General features: G+C 38.8%; 1 protein-coding gene across 1 annotated transcript in view; it reads right to left on the bottom strand.

Moving 5' to 3' along the window:
* Positions 1-21341, bottom strand: part of NEK10 (NIMA related kinase 10) — a gene marked incomplete at its 3' end in the record, with an annotated part of 125713 nt that extends 104372 nt beyond the window's left edge. The window contains 3 exon segments of the mRNA XM_079712624.1: positions 6457-6517; positions 6933-7056; positions 21281-21341. Coding sequence (XP_079568750.1) covers positions 6457-6517; positions 6933-7006 — 135 coding nt within the window. The 5' untranslated portion in view covers positions 7007-7056; positions 21281-21341.
* Positions 21342-22451: the final 1110 nt, after the last annotated feature.

Genomic DNA, 22451 nt, shown 5'->3' with positions numbered 1-22451 from the left:
AAGAACAGATATTCAGGTATGAGAAGCACAGAGGGTCCCAAACAAGATGAACCCAAAGAAACCTACACCAAGGCATATCATAATTAAAATGGCAAAAGTTCAAGAGAAAGAGAGAATTCAAAAGGCAGCAAGAGAAAAATACAGTCACATACAAGGGAACCCCCATAAGGCTATCAGCTGATTTTTCTGCAGAAACTTTGCAGGCCAGGAGGGAGTGGCAGATATATTTAAAGAGCTGAAAGTAGAAAAATCTAAAACCTAGGATACTCTACCCAGCAAGGTTATTATTCATGATTGAAGGAGAGATAAAGAGCTTTTCAGACAAGCAAAAATTAACAGAGTTCATCAGTACTAAAATGACCCTACAAGAAGTGTTAAAGGGTCTTCTTTAAGTGGCAAAGAAAAGGCTACAACAAGAAGTAAGAATTTCGAGGAAAGAAAAAAATTCCACTAGTAAAGGCAAATATATAGTATAGGCTGTGGATCAACCACTTAAATAAGCTAGTAGAAAGATTTGAAAAAAGTTGTATAATCAACTATAACTACAACAAACTGTTAAGGGATAAACATGAAGATGACATCAAAAAGACACAACATGGGGGAGGGGAGTAAAAAATGTAGATCTTTTAGAATGTGTTTGAACTTAAATAATTATCAGTTTAAAACAAGTAGATATAGTTATAAGTCAACATATATATAAACCCCATGGTAACCACAAATCAAAAACCTACAATAGGTACACAAAAACAAGAGAGAAAGTAACACAAATATACTACTAAAGAAAACCATCAAACCGTAGGGAAAGAAACAAAAAGAAGAACAGAGAAGAACTACCAAAACAACCAGCAAACAATGAACAAAATGACAATAAGTACACACCTATCAATAATCACTTTAAAAGTCAATGGACTAAGTGCCCCAACCAAAAGACATATGGTGGCTGACAGGATAAAAAAACAAGACCCATCTATATGCTGCTTAGTGAAGAAATGCACTTCAGAGCTACAGACACCAACAGACTGAAAGTGAAGGGATGGAAAAAAATATTTCATGCAAATGGAAACGACAAGAAAGCTGTTGTAGCAACACTCATATCAGACAGAGTAGACTTTAAAACAAAGTCTACAACAAAAGACAAAGAAGAGCATTACGATAAAAGGGATCAATACAAGAAATGGATAAAAATTCGTTAACACATACGCACCTATTATAGATGAACATAAATATATAAAGCAAATACTAACAGGCATAAAAGGAGAAGTTAACAAGAATACAGTAACAGTAAGGGACTATATTACTGTACAGTGGGGACTTTAACACCTCACTTACATCAATGGACAGATCACCCAGAGAGAAAATCAATAAGGAAACAGTGGTCTTAATCACACATTAGATCAGTTGGACTTAATAGATATATACAGGACATTTCATCCAAAAACAGTAGAATATATGTTATTTTCAACTACACATGGGACATTCTCCAGGATAGATCACATGCTAATCCACAAAACAAGTCTCAACGAATTTAAGAGGATAGAAATTATATCAAGCATTTTTTCTAACCACAATGGTTTGAAACTAGATATCAATTATAGGAAGAAAAATAGAAAAACGAACACTGGAGAGTAAACAACATGTTACTAAAAAAATCAATGGGTCACTAAAAAAAAAAAATCAGAGGAAATTAGAAAATACCTTGAGACAAATGAAAATAAAAACACAATTTTCCAAAATCTATATAGGATGCAGCAAAAGCAGTTTGAAGTGGGAAGTTTATAGTGATACAGGCCTATCTCAAGAAACAAGAAAAACTCAGATAAACTACCTAACAATTCATCTATAGGAATTAGAAAAAGAAGAAACAAGGCCCAAAGTCAGCAGAAGGAAGGAAATAATAAAGATCAGAGAGAAAATAAATAAAATAGTGACCAAAAAAACAATAGAAAACATCAATGAATCCAATGCTGGTTTTTTTTTGAAAAGATAAAATTGATAAGCCTTTAGCCAGACCCATCAAGAATAAAAGAGAGAGGATTCAAATAAACAAAATAAGAAGTGAAAGAGGAGAAATAACAACCAATATCAAAGAGATACAAAAAATCTAAAGAGAATACTTCAAACAGTTATATGCAAACAAATTGGAAATCCTAGAAGAAATGGATATATTTCTAGAAATATACAATCTTCCAAGACCGAATGAGGAGGAAATTGACAACCTGAACATACAGATCACTAGTAGTGAAATTGAATTAGTAGTTTAAACAATTCTCTGCCAACAAAAGTCCAGGACCAAACAGGTTCATGAGGGAATTCTACCAAACTTTCAAAAAAGAGCTAATGCCTATCCTTTTCAATCTACTACCAAAGATTGAAGAGGAGGAAACACTCCAAAATTCATTCTACAAGGCCATCATTATTCTGATTCCAAAACCAGACAGAGACACTACAAAAAAAGAAACATACAGGCCAATATTTCTGATGAAGATAAATGCAAAAATTCTCAACAAAATATTAGCAAACCAAATTCAATAATACATAAAAGGGTCATACACCATGATCAACTGGGATTTATTCCAGGGTCACAAGGATATCTGCAAATCAACTAATGTGATACACCCCATTAACAAAAGGAAGGATAAAATTCACATGATCACCTCAATAGACTCAGAAAAAGCATCTGACAAAATTCAACATCCATTCATGATAAAAACTCTCATCAAAGTTGGTACAGGGAACATAACTCAACATAATAAAGATCATATATGACAAACCCACACCTAACATCATACTCAATGGTGAAAAGCTGAAAGCTTTTCCTCTAAAATCACAAACAAGACAAAGATGTCCACTCTCCTCACATGCATTTAACACAGTATTAGAAGTTCTAGCCACAGCAATCAAACAAGAAAAAGAAATAAAAGGCATCCCAATTGGAAGGGAAGAAGTAAAACTGTCAGTAGTTGCAGATAACATGATACTATATATATATAAAACCCTAGAGTCTCCAACCAAAAACTATTGGAACTAATAAATGAATTCAGTAAAGTTGCAAGATACAAGATTAATATACAAAAAATGTTGCTTTTCCATACACTAATAATGAACAATCAGAAAGAGAAAGCAAGAAAACAATCCCATTTAAAATTGCATCCAAAAGAATAAAATACATAGAAATAAACTTAACTGAGGAGGTAAAAGACTTATACTCTAAAAACTATATGACATTGACATGGGGAGGGGGAAGGGTAAGCTGAGACAAAGTGAGAGAGTGGCATGGACATATATACACTACCAAACGTAAAATAGATAGCTGGTGGGAAGCAGCTGCATAGCAGGGAGATCAGCTCGGTGCTTTGTGACCACCTGGAGGGGTGGGATGGGGAGGGTGGGAGGGGGGGAGATGAGAGAGGGGGGAGATGTGGGGACATATGTATGTGAATGGCTGATTCACTTTGTTATAGAGCAGAGACTGACACACCATTTTAAAGCAATTATACTCTAATAAAGATGTTAAAAAAAAAACAACTATATGACACTGATGAAGGAAATTGAAGACACCACAAAGAAATGAAAAGATATCCTGTGTTTGTGGATTTTAAGAATTAATATCATTAAAATGTCCATACTACCCAAGCAATCTACAGAGTTAGTGGAAACCCTATCAAAACACCTATGATAGGGCTTCCCTGGTGGCGCAGTGGTTGAGAGTCTGCCTGCCAGTGCAGGGGACGCGGGTTCGAGCCCTGGTCTGGGAAGATCCCACATGCCGCAGAGCGACTGGGCCCGCGGGCCACAACTACTGAGCCTGTGCGTCTGGAGCCTGTGCTCCACAACAGGAGAGGTCGCGACAGTGAGAAGCCCACGCACCGCGATGAAGAGTGGCCCCCGCTTGCCGCAACTGGAGAAAGCCCTCACACAGAAACGAAGACCCAACACAGCCAAAAATAAATAAATAAATAAATAAAAAAAAACAAAAAAAAACACCTATGATATTTTTCACAGAACTAGAACAAATAATCCTAAAATTTGTATGGAACCACAAAAGACCCTGGATAGCCAAAGCAATCTTGAGAAAAAAGAACAAAGCTGGAGGGATCAAACTCCTTGACTTCAAACTGTACTACAAAGCTACAAGTGATCAAAACAGTATGGTATTGGCACCAAAAAAGACATATAGATCAAGAGCCCAGAAAAGAACCCACAAACTTACAGTCAATTAATCTATGACAAAGGAGGCAAGAATATACAATGGGGAAAAGACAGTCTCTTCAATAAGTGGTGTTGGGAAAACTGAACAGGTACATGTAAAAGAATGAAATTAGAACATTTTCTCACACTATATACAAAAACAAACTCAAAATGGATCAAAGACCCAAATGTAAGACTGGAAACCATAAAACTCCTAGAAGAAAACACTCCTTGACATAACCTGTAGCAGTATTTTTTTGGTTCTGTCTCCTAAAGCAAAGGAAACAAAAGCAAAACTAAACAAATGGGATATAATTAAACTTAAAAGCTTTTGCATAGCAAAGAAACCATCAACATAATGAAAAGCCAACCTACTGAATGGGAGAAAATATTCACAAATGATGATGACCAGTAAGGGGCTAATATCTAAAATATATAAATAGCTAATACAAATCAATATCAAAAAAACAAACAATCTGATTAAAAAATGGGCAGAAGACCTGAATAGACATTTTTGCAAAGAAGACATACAGATGGCCAACAGGGACATGAAAAGATGTTCAACCTTGCTAATCATCAGGGAAATGCAAATCAAAACCACAATGAGATATCACATCACACCCATCAGAATGGCTCTCATCACAAAGACAACAAATAACAAATGTTGGCAAGGATGTGGAGAAAAGTGAACGCTGCTGGTGGGAATGTAAACTGGTGCAGCCACTATGGAAAACAGTATGGAGGTTCCTCAAAAAACTAAAGATAGAACTACCATATGATCCCGTAATTCCACTCCTGGGTATATATCCAAGGAAAACAAAAACACCAGTTTGAAAAGTTACGTGCACCCTGATGTTCATAGCAGTATTATTTACAATAGCCATAATATGGAAGCAACCTAAGTGCCCATCAACAGAACTATGTAGATGATATACATATCACATGTATATCATAGACACACACACACACACACACACACACACGCACACAATGGAATTCACTAAGCCATAAAAGAGAATGAAATATTGCCATTTGCAACAATATGGTTGGACCTAGAAATTATTAACCTTAGTGAAATAAATCAGAGAAAGACAAATCCTGTATGTTATCACTTATATGTGGAATCTAAAAAATAAACAAACGAATATGTATAACAAAACAGAAACAGACTCACAGAGAATAAACTAGTAGTTACCAGAGGGGAAAGGGAAGTGAGGAGGGGTGATATAGGGGTAGTGGATTAAGAGGTACAAACTACTATGTGTAAAATAAATAAGCTACAAGGATATATTGTACAGCACAGGGAACATAGCCAATATTTTACAATAACTATAAATGGAGTATAATCTTAAAAAGATTGAATCATTATGTTGTACCACTGAAACTAATATAATATTGTAAATCAACTATACTTCAATAAAAAAAATTTTGTAAATGCTGTAGTTCTCTGGTAAGTTTAGTGGATATAACAAAAGCCAGTAGGGCTGTATTACCACATGAGCTCATAAACAAATTTACTTAACAAGTATACCACAGTTGACTTTGGAGTCTGGCTCCCGGGGTTCAAATCCCATCCCTGACATTTACTAATTTACTGTGCTAAATAAGCTGTCTTCATTATTATTCGCATTTCTGTGTTATTCCCTAAACCTCCATGGATAGCCTCTAATCTCTCGACTCTCTAAAGTCTTACAGAAGCTAAACCAAAAAGAAACATTTAGAGATAAATTCAAGCAGCAGTACCATTCTTTCTCTGTCTATTAAAAAAATAAAAATGCTATTGTAAAAATAGCCCAAACTCACTCCTTCCTTCCCCCTGTTTTTGGTGAGATATAATTTGCAGCAAGCATCAAAAGTGGTGCTGTAGCAAGTGGGCAGCCTGAGAAGTGGGGAAGGGGAGACGAAGGGAAAGGTGATGAACAGTGTTTTGGAGAAATCAACTTCCCTAGGGCTCTGCAGTGTCAAACATTGGGCATTCAAAAGAAGAGAGCTCTGTTTCTATACTGAAATGCTTTTGCTGATTAGGACACATGGCACTGAACAGAGGATAAAGCGGGCCCCAGGCATGAGAGCAAAAGAATGAAAAGGCTGTGGATACAGAGTCTTGCATCCTGAACCTGAACCAGGTATGAAAGAAACAGCTAGAAGAAAGACAAAACATAAGAAAGAACAAAGAAAAATAGACTTATCGTTCATATGATGTTAAATGGATCCCTTTGGAAACGTGATTTCTGTCGTTAATGGACGCACATCCTTTGAAAACACTACCTGTTGTTTGCTTGACTGAACGTTCAAAAGGCACAGAAGCCTTTTAAGATCTGAATAGTCCCTAGGAGAAAGAATAACACAAGGGGATATGGGGATATGTGTATACATATAGCTGATTCACTTTGTTATACAGCAGAAACTAACATGACATTGTAAAGCAATTATACTCCAATAAAGATGTTAAAAAAAAAAAGAAAGAATAACACAGTGTCAACCAACAGAAGACTCCAGGTGAACTAGTCATGTTACCCACTAGTAACATGGAGCACTGCCACTTGGAGGCCTGCTTTTATAGACTGAAACATATACATGCTAAACGTTTCTGTAGAACTCTAGAAATGCACAAACATTTCAGTAAACACTGTACCCCAGAGCAGCAGTTGTCAAGGATCTGCCCTATTTCTCAAAAAGCCATTAAATCTGGTTGCTGGCCACTGCCTGAGTTAATAATTAGCAAAGACTCAGCAGTGAGTTACCTGGTGATGATTCTTTGTTGTTTTTTATCAGTTGATTTTTCTGTGGTCTTCACTTTTTTGTCTTGATCAGGCATTGTAAAACATCAATGCCCCAGAATTAACATCACATTCCTTTCAAAGTAAACTAGAAGGAAAAACTTTAGTTGGGTTATGTGCTCCAAAATATTCTCAATTAATGCAGGCAAAATTCACTTATAACATTTATTTAAATATGCACAAACTAACATTTATTTGTAATACAGTAATATAAATGCTAATATGAATAACACTTACTATTTATCATTCAAAGGCCTTTGAATATACTTAGGGCATAGCTTATAATTATAGTAGTACCTTAGCCTATATTTTCTGAGTCATTATTGATTTCAAATATTCTGACCCATTACCCCAACAAGTATTGTTCTGCTTGTCAGGAAAAGTGCCCCGATTTGGGGTTTCCAAAATATACATAAGCAAATACTTGAAGTCCAACTGACACTTTTATGCCATCTTACTTGTCTTTCTTGGCAAGTTTCCTTAACAGTAGAGTATGCTGTTACTTCAGGGAGTTCCTCTCTCATCATGGGTCATGCCCCTAAAAATCCCAGAGAAAGCTCCACCCACTTGCAAATAAGCATTACAGTGTCAGGGCAACACATAAAATGTCCTTGGGTTTCCAGAATTCCTAGTTTTCGAGCTGAATCCCCATGTGGGTCAACTCTAGTCATAACCTCTTCTGCAAGAATTGGGTCAGTCTTGCACAGCCCCTGAACTCACTCAAACATTCTGTTAAAAATAAGACAATGGGCACAATCAAAATGGAGTTGTTTATGCTAATCTTTGGGTCACCAAACTTAACTTAATTACAGTTTCGTCTCTCCCAGAAATGGAAACTTAAACTAGCCAATCAGGAATCTCCTGATCAGCACTAGTTAGGTAAGCTGCCTGATAAAACCCTCTATCCTCTTTAGGAAAAGCAACCTTGAAATAACCAATCCCTTTTTTGACTAACTCCTCATGAAGAATAACTTCCTTGTTCCTGCCCTCTTCTGCCTATAAAAGTCTTTCATTTGTACAGTTCCTCAGAGCTCCTTTCTATCTGCTAGATCGAATGCTGCCCATTCATGACTCACTGAATAAAGCCAATAACAGCTTTAAAATGTACTCAATTGAATTTTGTTTTTTAACAATCCAGTCAGTGAGGCTACCAGCCTGGGAACACAACCCAATAGGCATCTCGCTCTTCTGAATTAGGCTTTGTAGTCATTATGGTTGGTCACCCTTCCTAGGATAAATTTTAATACTATTTCCCACTCCTACTCAAGAGGTTATTATGAGTTCACCAATGGAGAACAATTAATTTGTTTACCCCTTTTCCTTAATCAATTTCTGACTAAATTGTTTTAGAATAGAAACAAAAAGAAAGTTGAAGATATTCATACTTTCAATTACATAGCAAATACAAAATTAAATGTACTACTGGTTTAATTCTTGATTGGATGTAAAATTTCCCAGTTGCGCTTCAGTGCTACTGCTTGACTTCAGAGTGTTTTTCAGGCATGAAAAATCATGCATTATTGTCCTATAATTGCATGCCTCAATGTATTATGAAATTGATGGTCAAAATCCAAGTGTTTCAGAGGTATTTAGAGGCAAAAGGAATGTGCCAATGGGTATTTTACTGCAACAAAATCTAGTGAAATTTAATTTCGTGAAATGAACAGACACAGTTTATCTAATGATTTAAAAATTATTTTCCCAATATTGTTGTCATACTTATGACAAATAGTTGAGCTGGAACTAAGAGCTGAAAAGTGAGGCTCTCATCACAGATGCACACCAGAAAAAGCACAATATCAATATTTTAGGATTGTGTCCAGGACCTAGCACCATGGCTTCATTCCTTCAACAAATATTTATTGAATGCTTACTATGTCCAATCTCAGACTGAAAACTACTAAAGATAAAAGAGGCTATCCCAGATATAGGATTCTACTACAAGCAAAGAAAAACCCACTTAGGAACTTTAAACTATGTTTTGTGAGATATTCAGATAGAGAGATGATTTAGCATCTGTTTAAAAGAAAGAAAGAAAAAAGGAAGGAACAAAGGGAGGAGTAGGGAGGAAAAGAGGAAGATTGGATGATTTGTACATAATTTTTCAAAAGCAAGAGATCCAAGTACTTTTCATATATAGATATTAAAAAGCCCCAAAAGTTCTAAAATAAATGGAAATCCAGTCAAAATAAATATAATCTAACTTTATTTTTCCCTGAAGGACAGAGGGAAAATTCCACATAGACACACTGGCCTGTCAGCTTCAAATTCTGCTCAAACCATAGCTCCAGACCATTTTAGAAACAAGGACATGAAAGTCACAGTGATTAGTACATGAAAATGTGTGGAAAAGCTCATAGGCTTCTGATGCTAGATGATATCTCCCACAATCAAACCCTGCTAAACACTCTGTCTTATTCCCTTGTTTAATCTCTGTAATTTCATTGACCCAGTGTGTGAACAGGAAATAATCCTCTAATAGTTTTATCAGTTTAAGATCAGCTTCTACTCTGTGAGCTGGAAGAGTGAAAATAGATAACTGTCTGGAAATGTTTCACTTAATTAAACAGTAAACAAACTCACCAGAATCAGAAGAAATAGGCAATTGCCTTTAGGATAAAAAACAAAATCCTTTCCACTTGATGGCCGTTAAAATGGAAACTGTTCCCGGCCGCCGCCGCCGCCGGCCGCCGCCGCGGGGCCTGTGTGCGAGCGCGGGTCACTGTCCGCCCCGCCTTCCGGGGGGCCTGTGCACCCCGCCACTACCGGGGTCCCGGGACCCGGGGACGGCTTTCCCGGGAGGGCGCACGGAGCGCCACGGGCTGCTGCAACGTCACGCCGGCCTCTGCCGCCGCAGACCCGCCCCACACTGCGCGCCCCTCCCTCCCCTCTGCCTGAGTGAGCCAGAGCCCCCGAATCAGCGGCTCCTTTAAACCCTTCCTGTCTGAGCGAAGAACGGACGCCCTCCGGGCGACCTACGCGCAGAGGCGGGGCCAGGTCCAAGGCTGAGACCCGGGAGCTGTGAGAGCAGAGACAGGGAAATCTCTCTGTGCAGCCTCGGAGGCAGCGGATTAAAGCTCCACGGTCCATTTGATGTGCCCTGCGTCTGTGGAGTGCATGAATGGACAGCGAATCATCCCAAATTGAGGAAGTGGACTTTGAGGACAAGATTTAAGACTTTCCCCCCTTTTTCCTCTTTTTACAACGAATTATCCCAAATTAAGGAGGTGGACTTAGCAAGATTTCAGACTTCTCGCACTTTTCCTCTTTTTACAACGAATTATCCCAAATTGAGGAGGTGGACTTGGAGAGCAAGATTTTTGATTTTTCCCCCTGCTCTCTTTTTGTGAATGTGTATGTGTAATCTTCTGTGTAAGATTCTCTCTGTATAGCTTTGCTTCCACCATATGTCCCAGGGTTCTATCGGTCCGTGTTTTTTTTCAATAATTACTTTTTAATTTTAATAACGCTACTATATTTCATACTTTATTCTATTTTACTTTACCTGCTCTTTCTTTTTTTCCTCCCTTCCCTTCCTCCCTCCCTCCCTCCGCTCCTCCTTTCCTTCTTTCTTTTTCTTTCCTCCCTCCCTCCCTCCCACCCTTCTTCTTTCCAATTTCTTTTTCTTTCCTTCCTCCCTCCCTCGCTCCTGTCTTTCTTTCTTTCTTTCCTTCCTCCCTCCCTCCCTCCCTTCTTCCATTCACTCTTCCTTTTGCTTTCATTCCTCCCTCCTTCCCTCCTTTCTTTCCTTCTTTCTTTCCATCCTTCCTCCCTCCCTCCCTCCTTTCTTTCTTTCTTCCTTCCTTCCTTCCTTTCTTGCCTTCTTCCTTTCTTTCCCTCTCTCGTTCTTTCTTCTACTAATTCTTTCTTTCTACTTTTTCTCACTGTTATTCTGAGCCGGGTGGATGAAAGGCTCTCGGTGCTGCAGCCAGGAGTCAGTGCTGTGCCTCTGAAGTGGGAGAGCCAACTTCAGGACACGGGTCCACAAGAGACCTCCCAGCTCCACATAATATCAAGCGGCGAAAATCTCCCAGGGATCTCCATCTCAACACCAGCACCCAGCTTCAGTCAACGACCAGCAAGCTACAGTGCTGGTCACCCTATGCCAAGCAACTAGCAAGGCAGGAACACAACCCCACCCATTAGCAGAGAGGCTACCTAAAAACATAATAAGGCCACAGGCACCCCAAAACACACCACCAGACGTGGACCTGTCCACCAGAAAGATAAGATCAAGCCTCAACCACCAGAACACAGGAATTAGTCCCCCCCACCAGGAAGCCTACACAACCTACTGAAACAACCTTAGCCACGGGGGACAGACACCAAAAACAACGGGAACTACGAATCTGCAGCCTGCAAAAAGGAGACCCCAAACACAGTAACATAAGCAAAATGAGAAGGCAGAAAAACACAGAGCAGGTGAAGGAGCAATATAAAAACCCACCAGACCTAACAAATGAAGAGGTAATAGGCAGTCTACCTGAAAAAGAATTCAGAATAAAGATAGTAAAGCTGATCCAAGATTCTATTTCCAAGATCCAAAATCTTGGAAATAGAATAGACAATATGCAAGAAACAGTTAACAAGGACCTAGAAGAACTAAAGATGAATCAAGCATCGATTAAAAACATAATAAATAAAATGAAAAATACTCTAGATGGGATCAATAGCAGAATAACTGAGGCAGAAGAACGGATAAGTGCGGTGGAAGATAAAATAGTGGAAATAACTGATGCAGAGCAAAATAAAGAAAAAAGAATGAAAAGAACAGAGGACAGTCTCAGAGACCTCGGGGACAACATTAAATGCACCAACATTCGAATTATAGGGGTTCCAGAAGAAGAAGAGAAAAAGAAAGGGACTGAGAAAATATTTGAAGAGATTATAGTTGAAAACTTCCCTAATATGGGAAAGGAAATAGTTAATCAAGTCCAGGAGGCACAGAGAGTCCCATACAGAATAAATCCAAGGAGAAATACGCCAAGACACATATTAATCAAACTGTCAAAAATTAAACACAAAGAAATCATATTAAAAGCAGCAAGGGAAAAACAACAAATAACACACAAGGGAATCCCCATCAGGTTAACAGCTGATCTCTCAGCAGAAACTCTACAAGCCAGAAGGGAGTGGCAGGACATAATTAAAGTGATGAAGGAGAGAAACCTGCAACCAAGATTACTCTACCCAGCAAGGATCTCATTCAGATTTGATGGAGAAATTAAAACTTTACAGACAAGCAAAAGCTGAGAGAGTTCAGCACCACCAAACCAGCTTTACAACAAATGCTAAAGGAACTTCTCTAGGCAAGAAACACAGCAGAAGGAATATACCTACAATAACGAACCCAAAGCAATTAAGGAAATGGGAATAGGAACATACGTATCAATAATTACCTTAAATGTAAATGGACTAAATGCTCCCACCAAAAGACACAGAGTGGCTGAATGGATACAAAAACAAGACCCATATATATGCTGTCTACAAGAGACCCACTTCAGACCTAGAGACACATACAGATTGAAAGTAAGGGGATGGAAAAAGATATTCCATGCAAATGGAAATCAAAAGAAAGCTGGAGTAGCAATTCTTATATCAGACAAAATAGACTTTAAAATAAAGACTATTAGAAGAGACAAAGAAGGACACTACATAACGATAAAGGGATCGATCCAAGAAGAAGATATAACAATTGTAAATATTTATGCACCCAACATAGGAGCACCTCAATACATAAGGCAAATACTAACAGCCATAAAAGGGGAAATCGACAGTAACACAATCATAGTAGGGGACTTTAACACCCCACTCTCACCAATGGACAGATCACCCAAAATGAACATAAATAAGGAAACACAAGCTTTAAATGATACATTAAACAAGATGGACTTAGTTGATATTTATAGGACATTCCATCCAAAAACAACAGAATACACATTTTTCTCAAGTGCTCATGGAACATTCTCCAGGATAGATCATATCTTGGGTCACAAATCAAGCCTTGGTAAATTTAAGAAAATTGAAATTGTATCAAGTATCTTTTCCGACCACAATGCTATGACACTAGACATCAATTACAGGAAAAGATCTGTAAAAAATACAAACACATGGAAGCTAAACAATACACTACTCAATAACGAAGTGATCACTGAAGAAATCAAAGAGGAAATTTAAAAATACCTAGAAACAAATGACAATGGAGACACGACGACCCAAAACCTATGGGACGCAGCAAAAGCAGTTCTAAGGGGGAAGTGTATAGCAATACAATCCCACCTTAAGAAACAGGAAACATTTCGAGTAAACAACCTGACCCTGCACCTAAAGCAATTAGAGAAAGAAGAACAAAAAACCCCCAAAGTTAGCAGAAGGAAAGAAATCATAAAGATCAGATCAGAAATAAATGAAAAAGAAATGAAGGAAACGATAGCAAAGATCAACCAAACTAAAAGCTGGTTCTTTGAGAAGATAAACAAAATTGACAAACCATTAGCCAGACTCATCAAGAAAAGAAGGGAGAAGACTCAAATCAGTAGAATTAGAAATGAAAAAGGAGAAGTAACAACTGACACTGCAGAAATACAAAAGATCATGAGAGATTACTATAAGCAACTCTATGCCAATAAAATGGACAACCTGGAAGAAACGGACAAATTCTTAGAAATGCACAACCTACCAAGACTGAATCAGGAAGAAATAGAAAATATGAATAGACCAATCACAAGCACTGAAATTGAAACTGTGATTGAAAATCTTCCATCAAACAAAAGCCCAGGACCAGATGGCTTCACAGGCGAATTCTATCAAACATTTAGAGAAGAGCTAACACCCATCCTTCTCAAACTCTTCCAAACAATATCAGAGGAAGGAACACTCCCAAACTCATTCTACGAGGCCACCATCACCTTGATACCAAAACCAGGCAAGGATGTCACAAAGAAAGAAAACTACAGGCCAATATCACTGATGAACATAGATGCAAAAATCCTCAACAAAATACTAGCAAACAGAATCCAACAGCACATTAAAAGGATCATACACCATGATCAAGTGGGGTTTATTCCAGGAATGTAAGGATTCTTCAATATACGCAAATCAATCAATGTGATACACCATATTAACAAGTTGAAGGAGAAAAACCATATGATCATCTCAATAGATGCAGAGAAAGCTTTCGACAAAATTCAACACCCATTTATGATAAAAACCCTGCAGAAAGTAGGCATAGAGGGAACTTTCCTCAACATAATAAAGGCCATATATGACAAACCCACAGCCAACATTGTCCTCAATGGTGAAAAACTGAAACCATTTCCACTAAGATCAGGAATAAGACAAGGCTGCCCACTCTCACCACTCTTATTCAACATAGTTTTGGAAGTTTTAGCCACAGCAATCAGAGAAGAAAAGGAAATAAAAGGAATCCAAATTGAAAAAGAAGAAGTATAGCTGTCACTGTTTGCAGATGACATGATACTATACATAGAGAATCCTAAAGATGCTACCGAAAAACTACTAGAGCTAATCAATGAATTTGGTAAAGTAGCAGGATACAAAATTAATGTACAGAAATCTCTGGCATTCCTGTACACTAATGATGAAAAATCTGAAAATGAAATCAAGAAAACACTCCCATTTACCATTGCAACAAAAAGAATAAAATATCTAGGAATAAACCTACCTAAGGAGACAAAAGACCTGTATGCAGAAAATTATAAGACACTGATGAAAGAAATGAAAGATGATACAAATAGATGGAGAGATATACCATGCTCCTGGATTGGAAGAATCAATATTGTGAAAATGACTCTACTACCCAAAGCAATCTACAGATTCAATGCAATCCCTATCAAACTACCACTGACATTTTTCACAGAACTAGAACAAAAAATTTCAAAATTTGTTTGGAAAAACAAAAGACCCCGAATAGCCAAAGCAATCTTGAGAACGAAAAACGGAGCTGGAGGAATCAGGCTGCCTGACTTCAGACTATACTACAAAGCTACAGTAATTAAGACAGTGTGGTACTGGCATAAAAACAGAAAGATAGATCAGTGGATCAGGATAGAAAGCCCAGAGATAAACCCACGCACATATGGCCAACTTATCTTTGATAAAGGAGGCAGGAATGTACAGTGGAGAAAGGACAGCCTCTTCAATAAGTGGTGCTGGGAAAACTGGACAGGGACATGTAAAAGTTTGAGACTAGATCATTCCCTAACACCATACACATAAATAAGCTCAAAATGGATTAAAGACCTAAATGTAAGGCCAGAAACTATCAAACTCTTAGAGGAAAACATAGGTAGAACACTCTATGACATAAATCACAGCAAGATCCTTTTGGACCCACCTCCTAGAGAAATGGAAATAAAAACAAAGATAAACAAATGGGACCTAATGAGACTTCAAAGCTTTTGCACAGCAAAGGAAACCATAAACAAGACCAAAAGACAACCCTCAGAATGGGAGAAAATATTTGCAAATGAAGCAACTGACAAAGGATTAATCTCCAAAATTTATAAACAGCTCATGCAGCTCAATAGCAAAAAAACAAACAACCCAATCCAAAAATGGGCAGAAGACTTAAATAGGCATTTCTCCAAAGAAGATATACAGACTGCCAACAAACACATGAAAGAATGCTCAACATCATTAATCATTAGAGAAATGCAAATCAAAACTACAATGAGATATCATCTCACACCAGTCAGAATGGCCATCATCAAGAAATCTAGAAACAATAAATGCTGGAGAGGGTGTGGAGAAAAGGGAACACTCTTGCACTGCTGGTGGGAATGTGAATTGGTACAGCCACTATGGAGAACAGTATGGAGGTTCCTTAAAAAACTAAAAATAGAACTACCATATGACCCAGCAATCCCACTACTAGGCATATACCCTGAGAAAACCATAATTCAAAAAGAGACATGTACCAAAATGTTCATTGCAGCTCTATTCACAATAGCCCGGAGCTGGAAACAACCTAAGTGTCCATCATCGGAAGAATGGATAAAGAAGATGTGGCACATATATACAATGGAATATTACTCAGCCATAAAAAGAAACGAAACTGAGCTATTTGTAATGAGGTGGATAGACCTAGAGTCTGTCATACAGAGTGAAGTAAGTCAGAAAGAGAAAGACAAATACCGTACGCTAACACATATATATGGAATTAAAAAAAAAAATGTCATGAAGAACCTAGGGGTAAAACGGGAATAAAGACACAGACCTACTTGAGAATGGACTTGAGGATATGGGGAGGGGGAAGGGTAAGCTGTGACAAAGCGAAAGAGAGGCATGGACATATATACACTACCAAACGTAAGGTAGATAGATAGAGGGAAGCAGCCGCATAGCACAGGGAGATCAGCTCGGTGCTTTGTGACCACCTGGAGGGGTGGGATGGGGAGGGTGGGAGGGAGGGAGATGCACGAGGGAAGGGATGTGGGAACAGATATATATGTATGACTGATTCACTTTGTTATAAAGCAGAAACTAATTAAAAAAAAAAAAACAAAGTCAACTAGAATATATGACAATAGGCACCATTATCATGTTCCTATTTTGAAGATGTATTCCCATTTTAACTCATATCTTTTGTGATAAAGGGTAATGCCTGCAGATAGGAATGGATTTCCTGGAGGCCCCCTCAACTGCCACTGCACAATATTTGTGATAGTCTGTGCTCATGCCTTGTGTGGCTGCTCACCCAAGTCTATTCGTGACAAAGGGTAGAATGAACCTAAGACCCATGTATTAAGTAGTGATATTGTAAAGGGGAAAAAAGGTCCAGATGGCATGAAGAAATAATTAATATTAATTTATATTAATAATTTTATATTAAATAATAATTAAATTAATTTAATAATTAAATATAATTTATTATTACAAATTAATAATAATTAATAATTTATATTAACCAGTCAATGAAAATAAATAAAGTAGCACACCAAATTTCTCTTTATTCATTGACCTCCAAACATAGTAAGATTACATTCAATTCTCTGTTTCTGTGAGACAGAGAAAGGTGACAATATTTATTCATTCCTTCAAGAAACAATTTTTGATCTCCTCATATATGCCAGGCACTGATGATACTGCACTGAATAAGACGTGGTAAAAAAAAAATGCCTTCTCCCCAAAGTTAGCCATAATGGAAATAAGTCATGATAAATAAGTGAGTATGGATTCAGCCCAATCCCCTAGACCCTCAAAGAGTAAAGAGAACACCGGGTAAACACACTGATGTTCCTAATAATTGGTGGCACTGAATAACTTTTGTTTCATCTAATAACATTTCTTTTAAGTGTATTTTTTTTTTTTTTTTCAGTACGCAGGCCTCTGTTGTGGCCTCTCCCGTTGCGGAGCACAAGCTCCAGACGCACAGGCTCAGCGGCCATGGCTCACAGGCCCAGCTGCTCCACAGCACGTGGGATCTTCCCGGTCCAGGGCACGAACCCGCATCCCCTGCATCGGCAGGCGGACTCTCAACCACTGCACCACCAGGGAAGCCCTTAAGTGTATTTTTAATTTATTGTGTGCTGACTGTACACAAGACACTACTGGATGCTGCAAAAACATCCATCCATAACTCAGCAAGTGTGGGAAATGAGAAATATGTAGGTTAAACAACATGAAACTGCTGATATTGGGCCTTAAAAAAAAAAGAACAATTTCTTATGGTTCGGCCTAATACAAGGGATTAAATAAGAACACTAGAAATGTCAAAAAGCAGAGAAAATTAGTTTCCCAAGGAGATTATAAATTGAATGAATTTTAGGGAACGAGAGACCACTGTGGGCTGAAGAAAGAGCCACGGAAAGGCACATGTGACAGGGCTGTGAAGCAGGTCCAGGAGAATGGGTGAGGCAGGGGAAGAATACTCCAGGGGATGCACAAAGGGAGGGAGGCCAGATCCTGAGAGTGGTTTGGGGAGATAGGGAGCAGATGGGCTGGGCTGGGGCTGATGGTGGCCTCCAAGGCTTTGGCCAGCTCATAGAACAGAAGAATCTCAAATAATCTCAACTCAAGAAGAGCCCTTGGGCATGAACCTTGGAAAAATGACAATTCCTCTTCCTAAGGCCCTTACTCATTAGCTCACTATTTTTCTATTCAGTACAATCCCTGTCTGCCCACTTCTCTCCATCCTCACTGCCAACACCCTCATCCTCATCATTGCCCACCTGAACTACAGGAACCACTTCCTAAATGGACTCCCAACTTCCAATTTATCTCTCTTCCCAACAAGAAGAAGTCTGTTCTCCACACAGCATCAAAAGCACCCTTTTTATGGTACAAATCTGACCAATTGAGCCTTCATGGGCTTCCCATTTCTCTCGGCATAAAAACAAATGTAAGGAGGACTTGAGGTGTCCTGTGAGATGAAGCCTCTGCCCCCAACAGCTCCACTCAGACCTGGGCCATGTGTCCCTGCCCCAGGCCTGCTTTTCCTGCACTCCTGAGACCTTTATTCCTAGACTCAAGGGCCAGATTAGTGCAGAAAGCCCTGGAAGGCTCACCCATCTCAACTCAAGTATTCATTCTTTAAGGAAATTTTCACTGACCTCCCTGCCTTGAAGCTCTTAATAAAGGGGCAGATTCAGGGAATAATTCAATAACTATGCATATGTCTCCTCTAGCTTACTATAAACTAGTCAGAGATGTGGATGACAGCCAGTTTGCTCATCCCCAACATCCAGCACAGCATTGCTAGTATAACAAAAGAAGTATTCAGTAAATGATTGCTGAAAGAAAGAAAGAAAGAATGAATGAATGAATAAACAAATCCCAAGAGAAATGTGATTGGGAAGCTCCAGCTATAACTGGAGGATCTTTGTTTATAGATGGAGAATAAAGATTATGAAAAAAACTATCAGCAAATGATACATTTGCCCCAGCTGACCAGCATCTAGTTATTACAGAATGTTGGTTTGACAAAAATCTCTTTATAAACACAGGGAAGCCACAAGGTAAATAAGATATTCGTGTTAAATATGGGCTACCTCAAGTATACACAATAGGACAATAACATTTCCTACAGGAATGAGTATTCACATTTATGTCAAGTGTAGCACACACACACACGCACATTATATGAATGCTGTGGTCTCCACTGATGAGAGCTAACAGGCTTGGGACTGTGAAGTCTTCCTGTTACATGGCTGGGATGCAGGTGAAAGGAGCAGCAGTGATGGAGGAGACCTGGTTTCTACTTGCCTGTTGAATGACCTCAGAAAGTCCCCGGGCCTCTCTGATTATTAGTTTCCTCATTTACCAAAAAATAGACATAATTATATCCCCATTATAAGATGGTAGTTTGAACTAAATAAAATAAAGTGAAACTCCTTTAAAACTGTCCAGGGGAATTCCCTGGTGGTCCAGTGGTTAAGACTCTGCCCTTCCACTGCCTTGGGCCCAGGTTTGATCCCTGGTCGGGGAACTAAGATTCCCACATGCCATGTGGTGTGGCACAAACAAAACAAAAAACTGTCCGTAGCTAGCTAAGTTGTTATTATGACAGCTGTTGTAAATACTATCATTGGTAATATTACTATTACTTCAGCTTGAAGAGCTTGTCACACTTATTTTAAGTCATTTGCTTATATTCACTGACTTTGGTTCACTGATGACAAATACTAGACATAAAATGAAAAAAAGGTTTTATTTTTAATGTCACAAATAGTCTTCATTTTAATTTGTTACACCTAATGTTATTTTGGGTTTACAATTATAAGCACTTTTATGTATTTGTTTAATACTAAAACAAACCTAGGAGATGGTTGTGTTGAGTTGGAGAACTCACAGATGAAGGAACTGAGGTGCTGAGCTTCAGTAACTTGGCTAAGATCTCATATCTGGTAACAGTAACAACAATAATAAAAGCAAATGTTTACATGGGGCTTACCCTGTGCCAGCACCATTCTAATTGCTTCCATACGTTAACTAATATAATTCTTCTAACAAAGCTATAAGGCAACTACCTTTACTGTCCCCATTTCACAGATGACAGAACCGAGGCCCATAGAGGTTAAGTAATTTGTCCAAGTCACAGAGTTTTAAACCTCTGGTGGCAGAGCAGGAATTTAAAGCCAGGCAGGGTCTTCCCTGTTAACTGAATGCTATACTAACTTTCACTTATTGGTGCCCTTTATCCAGCTCTCTATCTGCCTAAGTGAATTTTCTAGGTAAATGTTTATCACCTTAGTAACTAAATATTACTTCAGACACACTTTTCTCAAATTAATTAACAATTCCCTGTCATTTATGCAAAAGACATTATATACTGGGTAACTTTTTCCTGCTGGCCCAGGATCAATGTTATGGCTGCTGTGCTTTATCCATTCTGCCTCTTGTTTTATTTCAATTTTTGTAGGAGGGTTTCTTAGTCTCTCTTCTAGATATGTGCCATTTGATTGTGATTTTGCCACTTTGACTCTCTTGAGGGTTGTGAAGCTAGACTCCCTCTCAACTATAACTATTCCTAATACAATATTGAATAAGCTCTGAGTTGAGCCACCCCCACAGACGTGAGTGCATGACCTTTATTATGACTGTTGCAGATTTCAGCTGAGATGAAGGGAAGTTTGACTTCTAGATATGAATGAGCAACCATTTTACCAAACGAAAAACCATCTATTTTATTCAGTGCTCATTTTCATGTTTCTTTTTAATCACACATGTCAGGTGGATATATGAGTACACATAGAGTTCACTTTCCTGTGGAAGACCAAGTCTCAAAAATGTAAGACTCATTTCCAAATCCAAGCCACATAACCTGTTCCCAAGTTGACACTTTCTATCCCCCCCCATCCTGCTTTATTGTTATCTTTTATTCTCTCCCTCAGGTAAAACATAATAGAAACAGCTAACATGTACCTGGCACTTCCTATGTACCTACCATAGTTCTAGGAAATTTGTCTGTACTAATTCATGTACTACTCACAACAACTCCACTGTATATGTAAGGAAATTGAAGTTCCGAGATGAAGCCACTTGGCAGACATCCTGTGTCCAGCAGTGGCAGAGCTGGAATTTGAACCCATGCACCTAGCAAGAGAGTCTGAATTCTATGGACTCTGGGCTACCATCCCTGGGATCCTGGGCTCTGAGGGCACAGGGACTTGGTTATGCTCCCTTTTGGATGCCCAGTAAACTTCTACCTCCTCTCCACCTCTCCAAGGGCTCCACTCAGTCCATTCTGACTCTGACCTCAAAGTCTGACCAGCTGAGACAGGCAGAGTGACATTTCAGGCCCTTCTTTCACTTACTTGAGACTTTACTGGTTACACTTTCTTTTGCCTCACCTTTATCTGGCAGAGAGCCCTGGATCCATCAGATGGTCAATAAGTTGTCACTGAATGAGTCTCTTACCTGTGTCAGAACAAAGTTTGTGATCAAGTAGTATAGTGTGACTGGGTAGCAGGATGATGTCCCAGAAATTGTACTTGACTGAATTAAAAGACTGATTTTTACCTTTTGTGAGCTGACCATGGAAATTTCACAATTCCAACCTTCAGTGTTTCTTTTACTTCTTTTTTAAGACTATTTTTTAGGGCAGTTTTAAGTTTACAACAAATTTGAGAGGAAGGTACAGAGATTTCCCATATACCCCCTACCCCTACACCTGCAGAGCCTCCCTCATTATCAAAATTACTTACCAGAATGGTACATTCATTACCAAGAATGAACCTACAGGGGCTTCCTTGGTGGCGCAGTGGTTGAGAATCTGCCTGCCAATGCAGGGGACAGGGGTTCACGCCCTGGTCTGGGAAGATCCCACATGCCGCTGAGCAACTAGGCCCGTGAGCCACAACTACTGAGCCTGCGCGTCTGGAACCTGTGCTCCGCAACAAGAGAGACCACAACAGTGAGAGGCCCGCGCACCGCGATGAAGAGTGGCCCCCGCTTGCTGCAACTAGAGAAAGCCCTCGCACAGAAATGAAGACCCAACACAGCCATAAACAAACAAACAAGCAAACAAACAAATAAAGAATGAACCTACATTGACACATCATAATCACCCAATGTCCATAGGTTACCTTAGGGTTCACTCTTGGTGTTGTACATTCTGTAGATTTGGACAAACATATGATGACATGTATCCATCATTATAGTGTCGCACAGAGTATTTTCACTGTCCTAAAAATCCTTGTGCTCTGCCTATTCATTTCTCCCCCCCCCACCCTCAGCTAACCCCTGACAACCACTGATCTTTTCACTGTCTCCAAAGTTTTACTCTTTCCAGAATGTCATGTAGTTGGAATCATACAGTATATAGCCTTTTCAGACTGGCTTCTTTTCTTAGTAATATGCACTTAAGGTTCCCCCATGTCTTTTCATGGCTTGACAGTTAATTTCTTTTCAGCAATTCCATTGTCTGGATGTACCACAGCTAATTTATCCATTCACCCACTGAAGGACATCTTGGTTGTTTGCAGGTATTGACAATTGTGATTAAAGCTGCTACAAACATCC

Source organism: Hyperoodon ampullatus (genome assembly GCF_949752795.1).
Source record: "Hyperoodon ampullatus genome assembly, chromosome: 10".
NCBI lineage: Eukaryota > Metazoa > Chordata > Mammalia > Artiodactyla > Ziphiidae > Hyperoodon > Hyperoodon ampullatus.
The sequence above is the reverse complement of the archived record's forward strand: the minus strand, read 5'-3'. Positions and strand labels throughout refer to the sequence as shown.